Genomic DNA, 18,568 nt, shown 5'->3' with positions numbered 1-18,568 from the left:
TGTTCTGAGACTCATGCTGTGCAGCTGGTCAGAGAGATGTTCAGTGCAAGGGGATTCCAGTATGATACAGAGCAGTGGTCTACAAACTTCTTTGACCATGAACCTCTAACAGTAAAAAATTTTTGAGCACACCCACCCAGTATATGCATGTTTACTTATAAATAAGTTATGTATGTGTACTGCTGTACTAATATGTTGCATATATTATAAAACCTATGAAAAGTGACATTGAAAAAGCATGACACAAAGATGAAATAAACACTATTTTAAAAACTTATATTTTTATTTTATGTATTAATGGTAAAATATTTTCATCTTGCACCCCAGTGGATTTTCTTGCACACGCTGCTTTGGAGACAGCTGACACAAATATCACATTAGGTAATGCCAACAGCATCTAGCAAATCTCTGTTGTCCTTGTAAAAATCTATTGCTATGCTAAGCCGCCTTCTTTTGCATTTGTTTTCCTCTTTTATTAAACCAGAGAACTTGTCTGCAGTAGTGCCCCATGCTAATCACATCAGGTAAGAATTACTCCTGACTAGTGCAATTGTCTGAGATTGGGAACAGGATGTCACCTTCAAGATCTAGCTGGGATGCTGAAAGAAATTGTTACTTCAGCAATTCATTTGCTCCTTAGCAGACAAATCATTTAACAGGAGCTCCTCTAAGAGAACTTTATATATTAAGCAGTAGAGGATAGCAGCAAAATTGATTGGGGTAGCAATATCCATAGCAGCTTTCACAGCATTAGTAAAGATGAAAATAATTACATATGTCCAGCTTGGCTTCACTCATGATAATAGGAAATGCAACAACGTGAAAGTATCGGAGGTAAAAAGATTCAGAAGTGAGAAGGAAGTTGGGGCTTTCCAAGCAGTAGAAGTCAGAAAGTGTGATAATTAAAACCAGTAGATATTCAGAGTTCTTTATACAGAATAGAAAACTCCTTGTTAGTTTTAGTTATATTACTCCCGAGAACAGTCAGGAATACTTGGTAAAAAATAGTGGTGGTAATAATAAGAATAACTTGCCGACTTAACACAATTCTAATTTAGTAGAGGTGCTTTGCTTGGAGATATGCCCCCCTCTCACTGGGCTACAGTCTGTGCTACAGTGCCAATGCCCCTTCCTCAAGACCCTCCTTTGAAGTTTAGTCTCTCAGTTTAAGTTACATTCAATTTTTCCTCTATTAAGCTGTTCTCCTGTTAGTGATCTTCAAGGTGACACTTCAGATTAGAATATTGATATTTGTTTTCTTGCTTGGTCATTATCTATATATGCTAAATTTTATACTGTTGCTATCTATGATTTTTTTTTTTTTATTGCCTGTATTTCATTGTTCTTCACTTGCCTGAACTCAGATACAGCCTAGTTACTGTGGGGCACACTGCTTGGACTCATGTATCTTTTAGAGTATAAATGAAGGTCAACAAACAGATTAACACATTCTTTGTACAGAAGCTTTCCTAAAAGATGCTGCTCCAAGCAAGAATTTTTTCTTTGCTTTGGTGCAACATCAAAATTTGCAGCCAGTTTCCTGCACAGAGAAGTGATGAGAGGGAGATGGAAAAAGAACTGGGTAAGTTTTGCCTTTCTGCTGTTTCTCACTTTAAACTAGTGCACAATTTAATTAAAGTGACTCTGAGTCAGGCAGCAGTGCAGAACCTAAAGTGACATACACAAGCATTGACCTCAATTGCTCCTATATACTTTATTGCACTTTTTTTGTCAACAGTTACAAATGACCTGTTGCAGTGTAGGCTGCAACAGACTAAAAGATGGCATTTGCCCCAGCTCCTGCATGGTTCAGTAAGTGGGGTTGTGCCTGAGGGCAGCAGAGGTGTAAACAGATACAATTTTTTCCTGCCTCTGCTTGAGGTATTTAATCTCCACTAAAGGATCCAAACAGGTAGGTGCAGCTGATAATATCTTAAACTGAGGCAGTGACTTCTACCTGATTCTGGCTGGGGAATTAGTTATCATCTGCCCACAGCCAGCCAGCAGCTGGGGGAAGGAGAAGGCATGGGGTAAACCTGTCCATTACCATAGATAAAATCATTTGGGTCAACTAGGCTGTAGCTGGGTGACTGGCATTTGCCTTCTTGCATGGGAAAGCTCTTATAGGAACTGCTTCACTGTCAGATCAGCAGACATGGTTGTCTTTCACCCGCACCACAGAATTCAGAGGGGGATGCCTGTACCTTGGCTAAAATAAAATATCTGAAAAAGAGATTAAGCCAATGTAAAAGTAATTGAAAAACACTGTGCATGCAAATTAAAATTTCCCCAAGTACTTCTTACAAGTACCATCATGTGGACTTAGACCCCAGCATCACACAGGCTGTAGAATATCATCCCCTTAAGGGGAATATCATCCCCTTGAGAATGTCATCATGCCTCGAGGTCAGTTATTGCCATCTGAGCAACAGACCTTTGAGAAAAGCATTCACAACAAATTTTGTGTACAGGGCAATTTAGGTGCTAAACCCAATTTCCGTTCTCTTTTAAACTCTTCAGTTTGAACAGTAGTAAACACTATCACATTTCTGGGCTGGAAAGAGCTTGATAGAAACCAAACACCTCGGGTTCATAACAGGCTTATGTATTTGTGTTAAGAATATTCTGGTTTAACTATGTTGTAAAAATGTGCCCTGATGATTTTGGTCATGGGCTTGTTTCCTTTCAGGCTGGGATGGGAAAGGAATGTAGGCTTCCCACCTCACCTAAAGGAGCCTATGAGTGATGAAGGTCCTGTAATCCTCCCACCATAAGGATCCTAAATAAAAAATAAACTACTCGATCCTTGGGAGAGAGATCTTCAGCACTTGCTTCCTGCAGAGAGCTGAGATGAAGACTCCAAATCCATACCCAACTTCAGTTTTGAGTAGTTTAAGCTCCTTTCAACTGGCTTTTTAGAACCTCACTTAAGATGTCTGATTCTCTGCACTGTATGCAGGTGTGCCCATACGGAGCAACAGCTTCACACTTCAAATTTAAGCATCACCATACTTAATTCCTTTAGCTGGAAAGGATTTATGTAGAAACTCTGATGGAGGGAAATTCAATTTCAGTCTCTTGGATAAGCATCTCAACAATCAAATTGCTTTCTTTTGCATACTGCAGAGAGTTACTTTCAGCTGTCATGCACTTCGACTTTGCAGGCCTCAAGAGTTTATTCTTAAAAGGATGCTGCTTTGCTCTTAAACTGATGTGCATGTATCTCTAAACTCAGTGTTTTAGCAAGAGCATATGAGAATCTCAGTAAAGACAAGCAGAGCACAAAAAGGGAATGCCGAAGTGAGGGTCAAGGCAACTGCAAACATTACCTTAAAACTTTATACTTTCCTGAAAGCTTGTGATCAGCAGAACTTGCTTAAAAAGAGCCATGGTTCCTGATAAACTGGTTGAGATTACAGGAGCAACATTCATCTTTGTAAAGAAAATTGGGGTAGCCCAGCTCTGTATGGAAGGATGATAGAGTTGCAGATAATCACTTATGTAGAATTTAAATTCTTCAGGTCTTCTTACTATACCATAACCCACAGTATACAATGAACCATGTACGTGTAAAATATTTAAACATATAATCAGAAGGAAAGAAACATGAAAAAAGTCCAGCCTTTAGCTCAATAAGCAAAGACCTACTCAAAGACGTAACAGTGCTCTGGAATGCTAGCAAGCCAGAGAAATATCACTGAAATCTAGCAGAGATACCAATTTATTACACTACCTATGTTTACCAGTGAAAGGCAAAGTGGGCAACTGGAAATACAGACAAAAAGCTCTTTGGCTTTGCAGCGTGGCCCAGACAGATTTATTTTCTACAATGTCTTTTAAACAAAGCAATCTGGCTGTTATCATGACTTCCCTTTTTATAGGTCAAAGGATCTTGTTATTGTGACATTTTTCCTTTTCTAGATAATACCCTATGACTCATAATTAGGTACCCTTGCACTAACCTAAATAAGTTTTTTGCTCCTTTGGTGCAAAGCTTGATTCATGTAGTTATTTCATACCAAATTAGGAGACAACAATTAGACTGTAGCATATGTAGATGAAAATACACTGTTAAGTTAGAATTCATTACTTCTTTTATAATTAAAATTATTTGATGCAGATCCTTTTATTATCTCCCCACTTGCAGAAAACTGTCACTTTATTTTTCAAATGGGACTGTCATTACATTAGAGATTATTACTGTCCAAAGTTATGAAATACAAGGCAATCTTTCTTCTCCTCCTGGCACCTCTTCCCGTCATGTCTATAATATTACTGCAAACAGAATAGAAAAATGTAGGTTAACTAGAAAACTAATGCGAAAAGCTTTATTCCATTCAGTCATTGCAGAACACTCAGTTAGGAAAAATAGCTCATCTGCAGTGATGCTGTGGGGCTTGCAGCCAGAATATTGGAAATTCCCAGGATTTATGTAAATATCTAGACACTGGCAGAATAAGTAACTTCTACACGGAGATGATGCATCAGATTTTCGTGTGCCAGAGATCAAGACAAAACTACACTATAACTGAAGCTGATATCACTCGAATAGAGTTGTCAGCCTTATTTCTCCTTACTTTCACATTTTCTGCCACTTGCTGATAACACACTGTTTCTTACTCAGCTTAGTTTTTACAGCACTCATATCTTTCTTCATAGTTCTGCCTCATGATAAAGATGGTTAGAAATTAATGATTGAAAGGCTTCAATATAATACTGTCAGCTGCAAGAATTGTTGCTTAGACATGCAATGGATGATTTCTAATGTTCTGTTATACAAATCTTGCAGAAATGCCTTCATTTGTTACAGAGATCAGCATTTTATTTAAATATTAGATATGTGTTTTATTTTTCATTTTGATTATAGTTTGTATGCATACGTGTATGTGGATGCATATATAGATAGATGCATGCAGATAATTACAGAAGCATATACATTTTGTGGGACAGAAACAAACTTTGATCAAACTTGTCAGTGATTTGGGCCACCTGATGATTATTTCAGCCATCTTAAGCTGCATCTTAGTATAAATCTGGTCAACACAAATTACTCTAAGACATTTTTTAAGATGTAAAGGTTAAAAGGTTTAAGATGTAAAGGTTGACAGCACATTCTGAGACAGGTTGACAATATCTGTCAGTATGAAAACAGCAGTGTTATGAGGAAATCAAATGTGATTTGGCCTGTTCATTCGCCCTTTGTTTAGCTTTTCAGGTTTCACAATCAGACCCTGGAAAATGAGGAAGAAATATTGTCAGGAGCAAAAAGCAATAATAATGAAAACTTAGCACAGCATCTGTCATGGATTCCCCTCACCTCCCTGATGTGTATGAGCCGGGAAGCAAGGCTGGGTTACAGGCAAAGCTGTTGAAACAGAGAATTGATGCCATAGTCACTTATGCCAGATCTACCAAAATACCTGTGGTCTTTCTGGATTAGGTGAAACATAAGCGGGGAGGGCAGGCTGAACCTACAGAGGGGATCTTGTCTGCTTAAAAGCTCTTCAGAAATTCATAGTTCTACAAATGTAACAATGCAGTTTCACCTCTTTTAAAAATTCTTTGGTGTGTCAACAGTTACACTAGTACAGAAACTTGTGGAATTTTTCCTTTTGTCAAAAGAGAAATATGCTATTGAGGAAGATTACTGGTATTAACCCGTTACTGTTCTCTGCTTCAGAAATAGATGAAGAGATAGGCCAATACCTCTTGCATTTCACTCCATAAATTGCTAAGAAAAAACCTGTACTGTCATATTCTTCCATTTTAAACAGAATACAACAATTACACCTGTGGAGAACCATCCACAGGAAGTGACGGTTAATTCCAGTTAGTTGGAATTGCCCTGCATCAGAACATCAATATTACTCTTAATGCTATGCATTCTCTCCAAGGTAGACAATCTGTTACACACCCACACTTCACTGACACACAGCACTCAGTTAGATTAAAAAAAAAAAAAAAAATGAAATTATTAGAGCTAATGAAAGGAAATGGAATGATTTGTGGAGCCATTTCTTACTATGGGAAAGAAAACAATATATTCCAGATTCATTTCTCTGTTCCTACCCACTTCTGGGATTAATTTTGCTTTGTGAAGAGTGGCTATTTAAAGTCTGAAAACAACACTGAAATGGCTCTTTAACAGTCACACAATCTCTTCATCTGAGAGATTCTTCTGTGCTGCTTCCTCCATCTCCAAGTACCCTTCATAAACTGTTCAACAGCACAACGAATGATTTTGTTTTCTCTCAGAGTAAGAGAGAATAAAGAGATGTCCCCTGTTCAGTGACAACAAACAGAAATCATATTGAAAGGAAAGACAGGGTGCCATGTACTCTGTTTCTAAAAATACATGTGCTAGGAGTATTGCTGGATACCATATAGTAGAAAAGATTTAGATGAGATGAATCACTCTCCAACAGGTACATCTAAGTTTTACACTAAAAAGAGTTTTTCTTCTTCTTTGGTGTGTTTTGGAGAGGAAGATAGAAGGAAAGAAAAGAAATAGAATTATACTGGGTTGTTGTTTTATGTTATGTGAACATCCCTTAACATCTTGCATGCATTACCACAAATGACCATTAATGTTAAGAAAACGGGGCATTTCAGGAAGAGTGGGAGAAAAACACAGATAAGACCATGGTGGGTAGTTAGGAGATTTATATCCTCTTCGAAGAAAGGAAGAGCGTGATCTGCATTCTGGCATGAATACAAAACCTAGTATCTGCTGTTTATAGCCTATTTTAATTGTCTTTATGAATAGATCTATTATATATATGTAAATAACCAGCGCTCCCTCTAGTGAACTTTTGTGGGATTCAGTTTTGTACATAACTGAAAGTACAGATCAGGGATTCATTGTTGCGCCTACTGAAAGTACAGATTGGGAAGTTTATAGGCAGAACTGGACCTATAAGGATGCTGTAGAGGGACTCTTCATCAGGGACTGTAGTGATAGGATAAGGGGTAACAGGTTAAAACTTAAACAGAGGAAGTTTAGATTAGATATAAGGAAGAAGTTCTTTACTGTGAGGGTGGTGAGGCACTGGAATGTGTTGCCCAAAGAAGTGGTGAATGCTCCATCCCTGGCGGTATTCAAGGCCAGGTTGGACAGAGCCTTGGGTAACACGGTTCAGTGTGAGGTGTCCCTGCCCATGGCACGGGGGGAGGAACTTGATGATCTTAAGGTCCTTTCCAACCCTAATTATTCTATGATTCCAAGTGATACCTTCTATTAGTCTATCTGTCAAAGTCAGAAAAAAGGTACAAGATTTCAGACATGATAGATGGCTTTTAAGGTTGGTAGTGCAATGTATTTGTCAGAGCCAGGGAAAGACAATGTCTTACAGTAAAAAACAGATTTACATATGCTGTTGCACCTAGATACAGTCCCTCACTGATGTTTACTTCATCCTTGCTCTCCCTAGTAGGTGTGATACCCTTGCTCTAGTGACTTACACTTCAGACTCTAAACCTGAAGGGAGACATTTCATTTAGGTATCTCACTACAGTGAAAAAATAATAACCCATCTGCCCAACACAGAATGCATTTGAGCAGAGACACTGTCTACCCCTGCTGCACTGCAGTACTGATGCTTGATTACAACTTTTAAAAGTAATGTACATTATCACTACTTCTTCTTGCCCATACGTTTTACAGTATTATTAAATATAATGCTTGAAACAGTTCTTTCATCAGAAAAACAGCCTATGAAAGCTGTCGCAGGTGTGGCTGCTGTCATGGCATGGGTGACCTCAATTCTGGTATTTTGCAATTTTTGAGAGCATTTATTTACTCTTTTATTTTAAAATACAGAATATTAATTTCTGGCACAGTCTGGGGCTATCATAATGCGCAGGATTATAGATCTTTGCCATACGCAGTGTCTCACTGTGCTGCTACTGAAACTTTCTAGAATTTAACTAGATCTGCTTTGTGCTCTCCCAAATGCAAACCTGTAGGAGAAAGTGTGATAAACTATGCAGGGACTCTCAGACTATAAAGCATGAACTATTTCATGCTGTTGTATGGTAGAAGTAGTTTCTGCTTTTACACTATCATTTAACTAAACCATAGAAGAAACAAGAGCAGAACCAGCAGTTATCGGTATCTGAAATTTGAAATAGCACCTCTGCACAAGAGCTATGGTCTTGCTGCAGCTGCTGGGTTGGTTGATGATGAACTCCTGCGCCGTTTTCACTGGTCTTGTTTAGTCATTATTTCCACACAGTGGCTAGCAGCAGCCTGCCGTTAGAGGTTACTGCAGTCTTGGTTTCTCAAGTGGTGGGACCTCGTTGGAAAGGACCTTAAAGCTCACGCAGTTCCAGCCCCACTGCCATTGGGCAGGGGCACCTTCCACTAGACCAGGTTGCTCAAACTCCCGTCCAGCCTGGAGTTGAATGTTTTCAGTGATGGGGCAGCCACAGCTTCCCTGAGCAATCTGTTCAGTGCCTCACCACCCTCATGCTGAATAGCTTCCTCCTTCTACCTAATCTGAATCTAAACGTTCCCCACCAGAAGCAGCCCCGTTCGCACCCGCCGGGTGCGCACACACTGACCACCCCAAGCACCCCGCCTATCTGACGGACAGCCAGGGCTGCCCCGACCCGCGCGGCTCCTTTCGGAGAGCCCCAACCGCGATCCCGCCCCGCCGCCAGGCGCCGCTGGAGCGCCGCTGCCATAGAGATCGCTACCATAGAGAGCGTGCCCGCCCCTTGCCGGCTGGGGAGTCTTCCGCTATGCGGAAGCGGAAGAGGCCTGGCGGCGCGCGGAGGGACGCGGGCTGAGGTAGGTAGCGACGGCGGAGCCAGCCTGGTGGATGCCGGTGATGTCGGGCGCAGGTGGGATCCCTGTGGGGGGCTGGGCTCTGGTGGTCCGGGGACGCGTACAGGAGGAGAAAGAGGAGAAGGAGAAGGGTGCTGGTAATGCTGCCCGGCCTGTCCCGCTCGGAGGGGGGTGGGGGGTGGCCTTCCTCGCCGGTGTGTCCCCGGGATCTCGTCCCGCTGCCTGGGCTCCTCCCATCAGGGGCGGCTGCCGGCTTTCCCGCAGCCGGTGGTGGTCGCTGGCTCCGGTGCGGCTCACGGCGCTCGCCCGCCTCCTACTGCTGCGGCTGCTGCGAGGGACTGCGGTGGGGCTTCAGGCCTTTAAATAAAAGGAGTGTTTTTCTGTCGTTGCAGACACCTTCGGAGTCTTCCTGCTGGAGGAGATGGGCTCTGCCTCGTCGCCGGCCTGCTGGGGTTTCCTGGTTGTTCTGTAGACTTCAAAGCGATGTGATGTTGCTCTGCCAGTCCCTTCCTTCCTGAGAAGGGGTTGCTGCTTTCTGAGCCATCACATACCAACTTCATGTATCCCTAAGATTCTCACCAGCTTCTTGGTTTTTTGTTTTTTTTTTTTTTTGTTTCTTCTGTTTTTTTCTGGAGGCCTTACTGAGGTTTTATTACTTCCAGGCTTTAGTAGTCATAAAGTAATTTAAGATGTTTGTACTACTCAGTTTTAACTCTGTAATTGACTCTTGTATTAAGAGACATTGTTTTAACTTGGGATTGGTTAAATGGCCAAAGAATTCAATTATCTATGGATAAGGGCTATTTTATTTGACTGGTGTTGGCCTGTGACTTAAACTCTCATCTTTTATTTCTTTTATCCTATGCTTTTTCTGTGTTATGGCTGCTGCAACAATAGTTCATGATACATCAGAAGCTGTAGAGCTCTGTGCTCCCTGTGGGTTATACCTTAAACCCATTACAAAAATGACCATCAGTGTGGCACTTCCTCAGCTGAAACAACCAGGAAAATCCATTTCGAACTGGGAAGTGATGGAAAGATTGAAAGGGATGGTGCAAACTCATCAGTTTTCCACTCTGCGGATTTCTAAAAGCACAATGGATTTCATTCGGTTTGAAGGAGAGGTTGAAAATAAAAGTTTGGTTAAATCTTTCCTGGCATGCCTCGATGGCAAAACAATAAAGCTGAGTGGCTTCTCTGACATTTTGAAAGTCCGTGCTGCAGAATACAAGATTGACTTTCCAACCAGGCATGACTGGGACTCGTTTTTCCGCGATGCAAAAGATATGAATGAAACTTTGCCTGGGGAAAGGCCAGATACTATTCACTTGGAGGGCTTACCTTGTAAGTGGTTTGCGGCAAAGGACTCTGGCTCTGAAAAGCCAAGTGAAGAAATCCTCATAAAAGTGTTCAGGAACTTTGGAGAAATACGTAATGTGGACATACCCATGCTGGACCCCTACAGAGAAGAAATGACTGGCAGGAATTTTCACACCTTCAGTTTTGGAGGCCATTTAAATTTTGAAGCTTACGTTCAGTATCAAGAGTATGCAGGTTTCATTAAGGCCATGAATGCCCTGCGAGGGATGAAACTCATGTATAAAGGTGATGATGGCAAAGCAGTGGCTTGCAATATAAAGGTGAGAAACTGAAGGCTTTTTGTGGTGAAAGACCAAGTGCAGTTGTTGTCCCTAGTGTTTAAAACCTACATCTGTGTACTGTAGTGATGACAACAGGTAACACTAATAGCACAAGCGTAGTTTTATGGAGCAGCTATAATATAATATTTAAAGGGAAATGATGCAAGAAAGAGGTGTTGTTAAACTGTGAATAAAGTGGGGTGGTGGTGTTGCTTTTCTCTTTTAATGAGACAGTTCTAGAAAGAACTGCATGATGGAAGGACCAAGTATACAAACATGACCTGCTCAATAGTTTTTAGAAAGCAAAATGTGTTTATATATTTTGTTATTTCATTTAAAATTGTAATTCGGAACAAGTTCAGACATGCTTCACCAGAAGGCTGACTTTAAAGCACATTGTTTTCTCTTGTATTCACTACAAATAGAAATATTTGGGGAGAGTTTCACAACCTCTGTGTTTAGTTCCTGCACTCCTAATGAGGCCTACCAGAAAAGTGTCAGAACTCTGAAGTTCAATAGCATGTGGCTGGTACAGCCTGGGGAAGACACAGTTAATCATTAGTGTGCTTCACATACAGAAAGGCCCCACAAAAATGTAAGTGATAACATTAATCTGAAGCACAGTTTGCTGTGAATGCAGCCTTCTTCATGCATAATATTTACATACTGAGTTTCCTAGATCTTTTTTTTCTGTAACCTCATTGTCTTAGAAAAGACAGCTATGACAGGAGAGAACAAGACAGTCTGTTCAGATGTAGTATCTATGAAAGCATGACCTGAAGAAAACTAGTGCCAGTATGTTTGGAGGTGGTCTGTGCATGTATGTATCGGCTGAGTGAAATGTTTGCAGGTCTGTTTCAGTATGCTCAGTAGTCATTCACCAGATCACAAAGTGGATTTCAGAAAAAAGCTTGAGTATTCCTTTGTGTAATGTGGGAACATGCAAATATTTAGTCAGTATAAGTAAAATACTGTAATCTTTTATCTTGTTGTCAAAGTTTGTTGGTTGGAAGCTGTTTGTACCTTGACCCTCAAAGTTTTCAAGGGGATGTGAAATTCAAAGTGTCACTTACATGCAGGGGATCAGGGTTCCCAAATTTAGTTTGGCTGTGTGGAAGGAAGTGTGCCTTCCTGGCAGCTGTCCTGGGGGTTGATAAGAAAGAGAGAGGGCTGCCTTTGCAACTGTGCAGTCAGGATAGGTCTCTTTCATACAAGGTCACACATTGCCTGTCCTTTTAGCCTGTTAGTGAAATATCATTTTATGTAGATCCTGGGCAAATTAAACTGCAGAGTATGTGCTACTTGTTCTCTGCACCATGGTTCATGACTATGGGCCTGTGGAAATGTATTATAGATCCTCCTGCCTGCACACAGGTGGTACCTAGAATGGGAGATTAGGACACCAGCCCTGGTGTCCTGTTCCAGCACGCAGATGGACATGGCCAAGGTGTGCTCATATGTCCTATAAGCTGAGCATTTTCCCAGGTCTCAGTGCTCAGATGTGTGTAACATCCTTTTCTTTCATGTTCCCAGTCACCGACTTAGTGCTTTAGGTTAGTGTACCTCAATTTGGGAATCTTGGTGTTAGAACTGGTGTGGAGGCACTTGCTTAAACCAGGTGCTGAATGTCTGCTGAATTTAAGGATCACAGTTTTAGACAGAAAGGGAGGCCTTTATTTAGGCTTATTTTTTACCTAGTGCTCTACAGTCCCTAACAGCATACAAGAGCTGAAAGAGTTAGGTATGTTTCTGTTCTGACAGATTGAAAACATTGGACAGCCAGGGCCTAAACCACACTAGGGTTTACTTTTTAATGTCAGATACGTATACAGGTGTAAATTGGCACCTGATTGTTCAAGTGTGCAGGCATTTAGTTCACAGTTATCTCGTTATACTACTCTCTACTTGCTCTGGGCGCAGAGAGAAGTTCCCTTTGTTTTGGAAAAGGTTTTATATTTCTGATTTTACCTACATTGCATTTTGGATAGTTTTGTGCTAGATTAAAATTGTTGGGGATTGTGCAGGTTGTCAGGGATTTAATTTTATTTTTTTCCCCCTGTCTACTTATTAAAACTGTTTTCAATTGTATCCTGTAAAGGTTTCTTTTGACTCAACAAAACACCTCAGTGATGCATCGATAAAGAAGCGTCAGCTTGAAAGGCAAAAGCTTCAAGAGCTTGAAAAACAGAGAGAAGAACAAAAACGTAAAGAGAAAGAAGCTGAAGAAAAAAAAAAGGAGGAAGAAAGGTATTTATCACTTATGCCTGATTGCTAAAATATAACTGAGCAATAACAAAACTGTAGTTGCTCCTTTGTATCAGCATTGGCAAATAGAAAATAACTATACACAAGTTGGCTTTCAACTTATGTAGCTAAAGTGAAACGCTTAAAACTGAGTGAGAATGTTGTGTTCCTTTTGAGGAAATAGGGTTCAGGGATTATGACATTTGGAGAAAGTGTTTTACACCTTTTTTGGTTTTTTTTTTTCCACGTTAACTGTAATTGCAAGAGCTGGGAATTTAGATGGTGTGTAGTCATTCTGTGATGGAAAAATGTGCATTATAATTGAAGAATAGAAAATAATGCACTAGTTCTACTACTAGAAAACTTTGATACTATAAAGCTTATTTGTTGTATCCTTCAGTGTTTTTCCAGGAAAGGCATGAGATACAAGAGTACCTTAACAGTGACATTTTAAGAAAATATATAGGAGTGTAAATGTCATAAGACATTTACTGTTCAGAATATAAACAAAAAAGGAGCAAATTGTTTCAGAGGTTATGTGGTGTCCATTTGCCTTGATGTGTATAAATTCTCAGTAGGTCATCTAGTAGGAGCCACGGATTGCAAAAATACTCAATTTCCTAAAAATCGTGCCATTTGACACCTGATCTGGGAGCGCTCAGCCTTTCATGGAAGCTACCATTTTTAACCTGTGACTGAAAAAAACCCCACCAGCCCCTGCACACATTTGTGGCCTTGATAGTTTTCTCACTACAATGATTCACTGCCCAGTTGCCTGATGCGTTATTATCTCTGGTTGAACTGGTTTAAAAAATATCTTTGTTATACGCATGTTTTATGTTTGGATCCCAATTTGTTTCACAATATTGGCAGGCTGAGGATTGTTTGCTACCACAACTCATGATGAAAATTTTCAGTTTCCTGCTTCTGTTTTCCAGTAATCAGCAAGCTTTACTTAGAAGCAAATTTACTTAAAGTACAAAATACACTTTTACGTAGAGGAGAAGTCTGAAATTGTACCTGCCCTAGATAAGGTAAAAATATTAATCTCTTTCTAGGAAGCAGAGGGAGCTTGAAGAATATGAGAGAGAGAGAAAAAGAGAAGAAAAGTTGCGCAAGAGGGAACAGAAACAGAAAGATCGTGAAGTTCGACGGAACAAAAAGCAACTTGAAAAGCTTCAAGCTGAAGAACAGAAAAAACTGCAAGAAAAGATAAAGTTAGAAGAGAGAAAGCTCCTGTTAGCTCAGAGAAATCTTCAGTCTATTAGACTAATTGCAGAACTGCTAAGCAGGGCAAAGGTAACTTCAATATTTATTTGGGAAGCTAATGAAGAATCCAGCAGAACAAAGCCTTTTACTGACTTGGGAGGGGGTAGAGAGTGCTATTCATTAAACAACAGATTTAGTACCTCTTCAGATACAGTTTCTTAGATCAAAAATTCAGAAAAGTGCAATGAAACTGTATTTCTCTGTTGGTAAAATATGCACAAATAGGTAAATGGAAGAGTGAACTTAAACCTGAAGTCCTAAGTAGCATTTTTTATCTGTAAACTAATTGGCATGATTGCTCTTAAGCGTAGTTAAAGAGCGTATAAGCATGATGAAGTGAACTAAACACAGAGGGTAAAGATGCAGAGCTCCTCATTCTAATTTGAATCTGTTTCCTGTCTGGCTTTCAGCAGTTCCGTAAACTATTCTTTGCTGTTTCAGAGAATGAGCTTTCATTGATTGATGTTTGAGAATGTTCAGAATGATTTTTCTATAGGAAAAGTGCTGTCAGCTAAGGTTTTGAATGTTAGATCCTGTATGTCTAACAGTATTTTTTTCACTGAACCAGGATGTCATTTGCCTAAGACTTGGATGAAGGGTGTAATGTAACGTATGTTAAGTATTTTCTGTAGAAATGAAAAACTGTGTGCCAAAGAACAGTATTTTAACTTGATGCCAGTGTACCTCAGGAGAGTTTTTGACCTCATACAGTGCTGTGTGGTCGGTTACGTGCTAATAAAAGGGAGGAATACTTCTTGCAGGCTGTGTAACTTAGCAGCTGTGAAACAGAAGGGTCATCTGATCAAATAGAGCAGTGTGTTTCTTTCACTCCTAGAATTTTGAAGTCTACACTAAGCCTGGCTGGGTCAGAATAAAATAAAAAAGTTTGAATCTTCTTTTTCATACCATGAGTTTCTAAAGTGGTTGAAAAAAAATGAGAATCAGTTTCCTACTTAATGTATGCGTTTAATTATTTGGACCCATTTGGTTTTTATGGACCCATTTTAAGGTCATCTAGGAACCACGGATTGCAATAATCTAAGAGAAATTAATGTTTTAAATTTGAAGCCTTCAAGTGCTAGCACTGATAAATAATATTTTAATACTTCAAATTCCACTTGTTCTAGCTTATGTGTTACTCTCATCATATCAAGGAGCCATAAAGACCAAGCTTTGGTTTTCCTTTCTCAAACAGATGGGAGAAACTTAACACTCAAAAAAGTTTGCGAACATCAGTAGTTTGAGACTGTTGATGTCTCACCTAACAGCAGTTTTGTGTTAGTGTGGTTTTTTTGTTTGTTTTCTTTCCCTTTAAGAAGGAAACAGTCATTTTTTGGCAGGATGGTTCTGTTTGTTAGATTTTATTTTCTTGCCAAATTGCTGCTTTTATGTTATGGTGTAGCTTGAAAGCGTGAACAAGATTTACAAATATTTTTTTGTTCACTCTTACCTTTGACTGTCTTTCAGACAGTAAAGCTTTTGGAGCAAGAACAGAATGAAGAAAGGATTTGTCTTCAGCAGCTAGAGGAGAGACGAAGGCTCCAGGAGGCTGAACTGAAACGTGTGGAAGAAGAAAAGGAAAGAGCACTGGGGTTGCAGAGAAAAGAAAAGGAACTGAGGGAAAAACTACTGAACAATCTTCTGAGCAAGAAAATGGATGCAATTAATCAAAGCAAAGAAGAAACTGAAGCATCTCAGTCTGATGTGCCAAAAACCCCTAGTGGTGTTCCACACACTGTGTCTTCCAGCTGCATCACTTCTACCTCAGGACAGGCTGTTACAAGCAAACTGGCTTCCAGCTCTCAAGGTGACGTAGCAACCTCTGAGAGTGTAAACGCTCAATGCAAGTACTTGAATGGCAATATTAATGACAAAGTTCATGTCAAAGAAGGTCAGAAATTTCATACCACAAACTCTGAGAGGTGTTCTCAGAAAAGAAGTTCAGGGGTACTTTCATGTCTTCCTGTCAATAACCAGCAACAAAAGAGCCTCTCTAACTCTGACCAGAATACTTGCAGGAAGGACTCGCGCTGTGAGCAACGCAAACATAGCACAGAGCCAAGAAGGAGAAAGAGCCGGTCATGTAGCAGTGTAAACACTGATGAGAGTAAGGGTAAACGAGAGAGGAACAGACACGGAAGAGATGAGAGTTACCAGGATGAAAAGCGCAGGAAAGAAAGGAGGTATTATAGACACTCTAGCAGAAGTTACAGTCCTCGACGAAGCCGTAGTCCTCGTCGAAGAAGTGTAAGCCCTAGACGTTCACGTTACAGAAGAACTCGCAGTAGAGAACATAAACGAGACAGACGAGAAAGAAGTCGTAGTCGTAGAAGTGTGAGCAGGAGGCGGAGGCACCGGAGATCACTGAGTAAGCAAAGGAGTACTTGGAGTGGGTAGTGGAGGCCTTGGCTTCTTGGAGAAGCTATGGTTGGACAAAAAGGCCAGAAAGTTGTAAACGAGACCTCATCGGTGTGACTGCTGTAGAAAACACGTTTATTTCAACCAGTGGTTAATTTCATCTAGACCCTGAAGTCAAGAAAGAAGATAGATGCCTGATTTTTTTAACGTTCCTTCGTGCTTTGTTGTCTCTAGGCTTCTACCACAATGTATAGGTATAACCACCTGTGCTTGTGCTCGAGTTGCTACAGTTCTAAAAGCCAACCTGTTTTCTTGGTTTTCAGTTTTCTAAACCTTAATTTTAGTCTGTTTAGTTTTTATCATCACCTTCTTTGGCTTGAGAAGTACTGGGTGCCAATTAGAGGAACTCCAGATGTGACAAGCCCTTTCACACAGATTTGATTTAAAATGCTTTCTGGTGCATTCACTTAAATCACTTTTAACAGAGTAGAGTTTTTGCTGATTGAGATGCATAGCAGGACTTTTGCATAGTTCTTAAAACTGACTATAGAGATACACAGGATATCTTTTTTAAACTGCTGTGATTCCTTCATATGTCTGTAGGGTGCCAAGCTTTGGTGCCCAAATTATTCTGGCATGTAATGCTGTTGGTATAATACTACTTTCCATGGAAGAGAGGTGCACTGATGCAGGAAGTAAGAAGCAATGGTAAAATGGTTGAAAAGTTGTTCTGGTATTTTGTTGACATATTTGGCTTTGTAACTACTTCAGGTGGTGTAGAGCCACTTGAAGCGTTTTTTCAGGTACATACAGAGGTAGCCATTGTCTTTTGATAAAGGGGCCTTCTTGCTAAATTATTTTTACTTGTGGTGTTGGAAAGTAAGGCTGCAGTGTCTCTTATTAAATCCATTTAAGAATACTTCTGCTTCTAAAATGCAGCTCAGGAATATTAAAAGCTATAACATTACAGTCAAAGAGTTTATTTTGCCTTTTTATGGTAAAATTAAAGAGAAACTGTTTCCAGTGAACTGAAGTTGCTGGTTTCATATGTCAGTGTATTAAAATCTGCAAAAGCGTCATGCGAGAACCCATTTGCTGAAAAAAATCACTCAACACATTTGAGTAATGAATCTCAAACACTTGTTGATGGTCCTATGACGTGTAGCTCTATCAACTGTTAATTCATCAGTATGTGTACTCTTTATCTTCAGCCTTCAGATGCCATTTTCATCACAACGATCCATCAAATCAAAGTGTATCCCTTTCCTGCAGTGTCTGAGGAGCACTTTGGGGCTGCAGCTCAGCCGGATGCCTGGCTGGCTGATTCTGCATTACTTTCAGTGAATTCATGTGGGGGCTGTTTCTTACTAGACCATGCTGCTGAAAACTTGTAGTTACTAGCTGTGGAAAGAATTTTGTCTTCCTGGTAATTCATGGCTTTAATTTCCAATGAATTCTGTTACTTCTTGAGTTTTAGTGACTTCTCTTGTGAGTTTCACCACTGTCTTGGGGGCCAAGGGCTGGACTGACTTACCTTAATTGTCTCAACACCAGTAACTTCTTGAATTCTAATAGCTTTCTGTGGAGAGTTCATTTTTCTTCTATGTCTGTTAAAGGGTTAAAGGCCTACCTGCCTGATGGTAAGTTCATCTTCAGTAATGATTTAGCTAAAATCCAGTTGCATGTTGGTTGCAAGTATTTCATAAGGTGGGTGGGATGCCTGTTTGTAAATGCATGCAATTCTGCTTAGCCTGCTCTTAAAACACTGACATTCTGCCCATGGTAGCACCACTTCAAAAAGGAAAAGTGTATTCTGTCTGCAGTTACACAAGAAGTTAAACTAGTGGCTGTTGGCACCAATGTCTTTGATTAGATTTTTACTAGAATTTCTACAGTATATTCCTATTTAGATTTCAACTGGGATTGGTGGGTTGGGTAGGGGTCTTGATGGTGTATTATGTAAGCAACTGGGGAGGTGCTGCTTTATGATGCTACGTTTGGGAAGTCATCAAGCTATGAGTGCAGTGTCATTGCCAAGAGTAGAAGCAGTTAAAGCAGTGGCATTCACCAAAAAGTGCTGGAGTTGTATGAGAAGAATCCAATAGATGCTGTTGTTTGGTATTGAAAAAAGACTGTGGTTGTTGGGGTTTTTGCTCCAGAGAAGGCATCAAGAGCAGGTTTCATATCCCACCCCAAAATGATTAAATTCCATAAGCTCCCCTGACATTTAGGGCAATTACTGAAGCCAGAGAAGAGGGTTGTGGGGAAG

The 18,568-nt window shown here is 40.2% G+C and overlaps 1 protein-coding gene across 3 annotated transcripts; it reads left to right on the top strand.

The window, feature by feature from the left end:
- The first annotated feature begins 8,714 nt into the window (after positions 1-8,714).
- On the top strand, positions 8,715-17,327 carry AKAP17A (A-kinase anchoring protein 17A). Of its 3 annotated transcripts, XM_065677533.1 has the most exons (6): positions 8,715-8,791; positions 9,181-9,348; positions 9,794-10,428; positions 12,527-12,675; positions 13,731-13,971; positions 15,409-17,327. In XM_065677533.1, exons 3-6 carry the CDS (start codon positions 9,820-9,822, stop codon positions 16,336-16,338), a joined length of 1,929 nt encoding a protein of 642 aa, XP_065533605.1. In that variant the 5' UTR covers positions 8,715-8,791; positions 9,181-9,348; positions 9,794-9,819; the 3' UTR covers positions 16,339-17,327. The 3 variants fall into 3 exon arrangements, with proteins under 3 accessions (XP_065533605.1, XP_065533603.1, XP_065533604.1); XM_065677531.1 differs by having other exon boundaries at positions 9,181-10,428; XM_065677532.1 differs by lacking the exon at positions 8,715-8,791 and adding an exon at positions 8,982-9,074 and having other exon boundaries at positions 9,181-10,428.
- Positions 17,328-18,568: the final 1,241 nt, after the last annotated feature.

This window comes from Lathamus discolor, chromosome 4, assembly GCF_037157495.1.
Source record: "Lathamus discolor isolate bLatDis1 chromosome 4, bLatDis1.hap1, whole genome shotgun sequence".
Classification (NCBI taxonomy): domain Eukaryota; kingdom Metazoa; phylum Chordata; class Aves; order Psittaciformes; family Psittacidae; genus Lathamus; species Lathamus discolor.
Note: the sequence above shows the minus strand (reverse complement) of the source record. Positions and strands in the feature narration are given on the sequence as shown.

Excerpts from the sequence above, each read along its gene's own strand:
- AKAP17A (XM_065677531.1), top strand. The coding sequence starts at position 9,667 with ATGGCTGCTGCAACAATAGTTCATGATACATCAGAAGCTGTAGAGCTC. Across the intron at positions 10,429-12,526 it reads CAGTGGCTTGCAATATAAAG|GTTTCTTTTGACTCAACAAA; the intron begins GTGAGAAACTGA and ends TATCCTGTAAAG. Across the intron at positions 12,676-13,730 it reads AAAAAAAAGGAGGAAGAAAG|GAAGCAGAGGGAGCTTGAAG; the intron begins GTATTTATCACT and ends ATCTCTTTCTAG.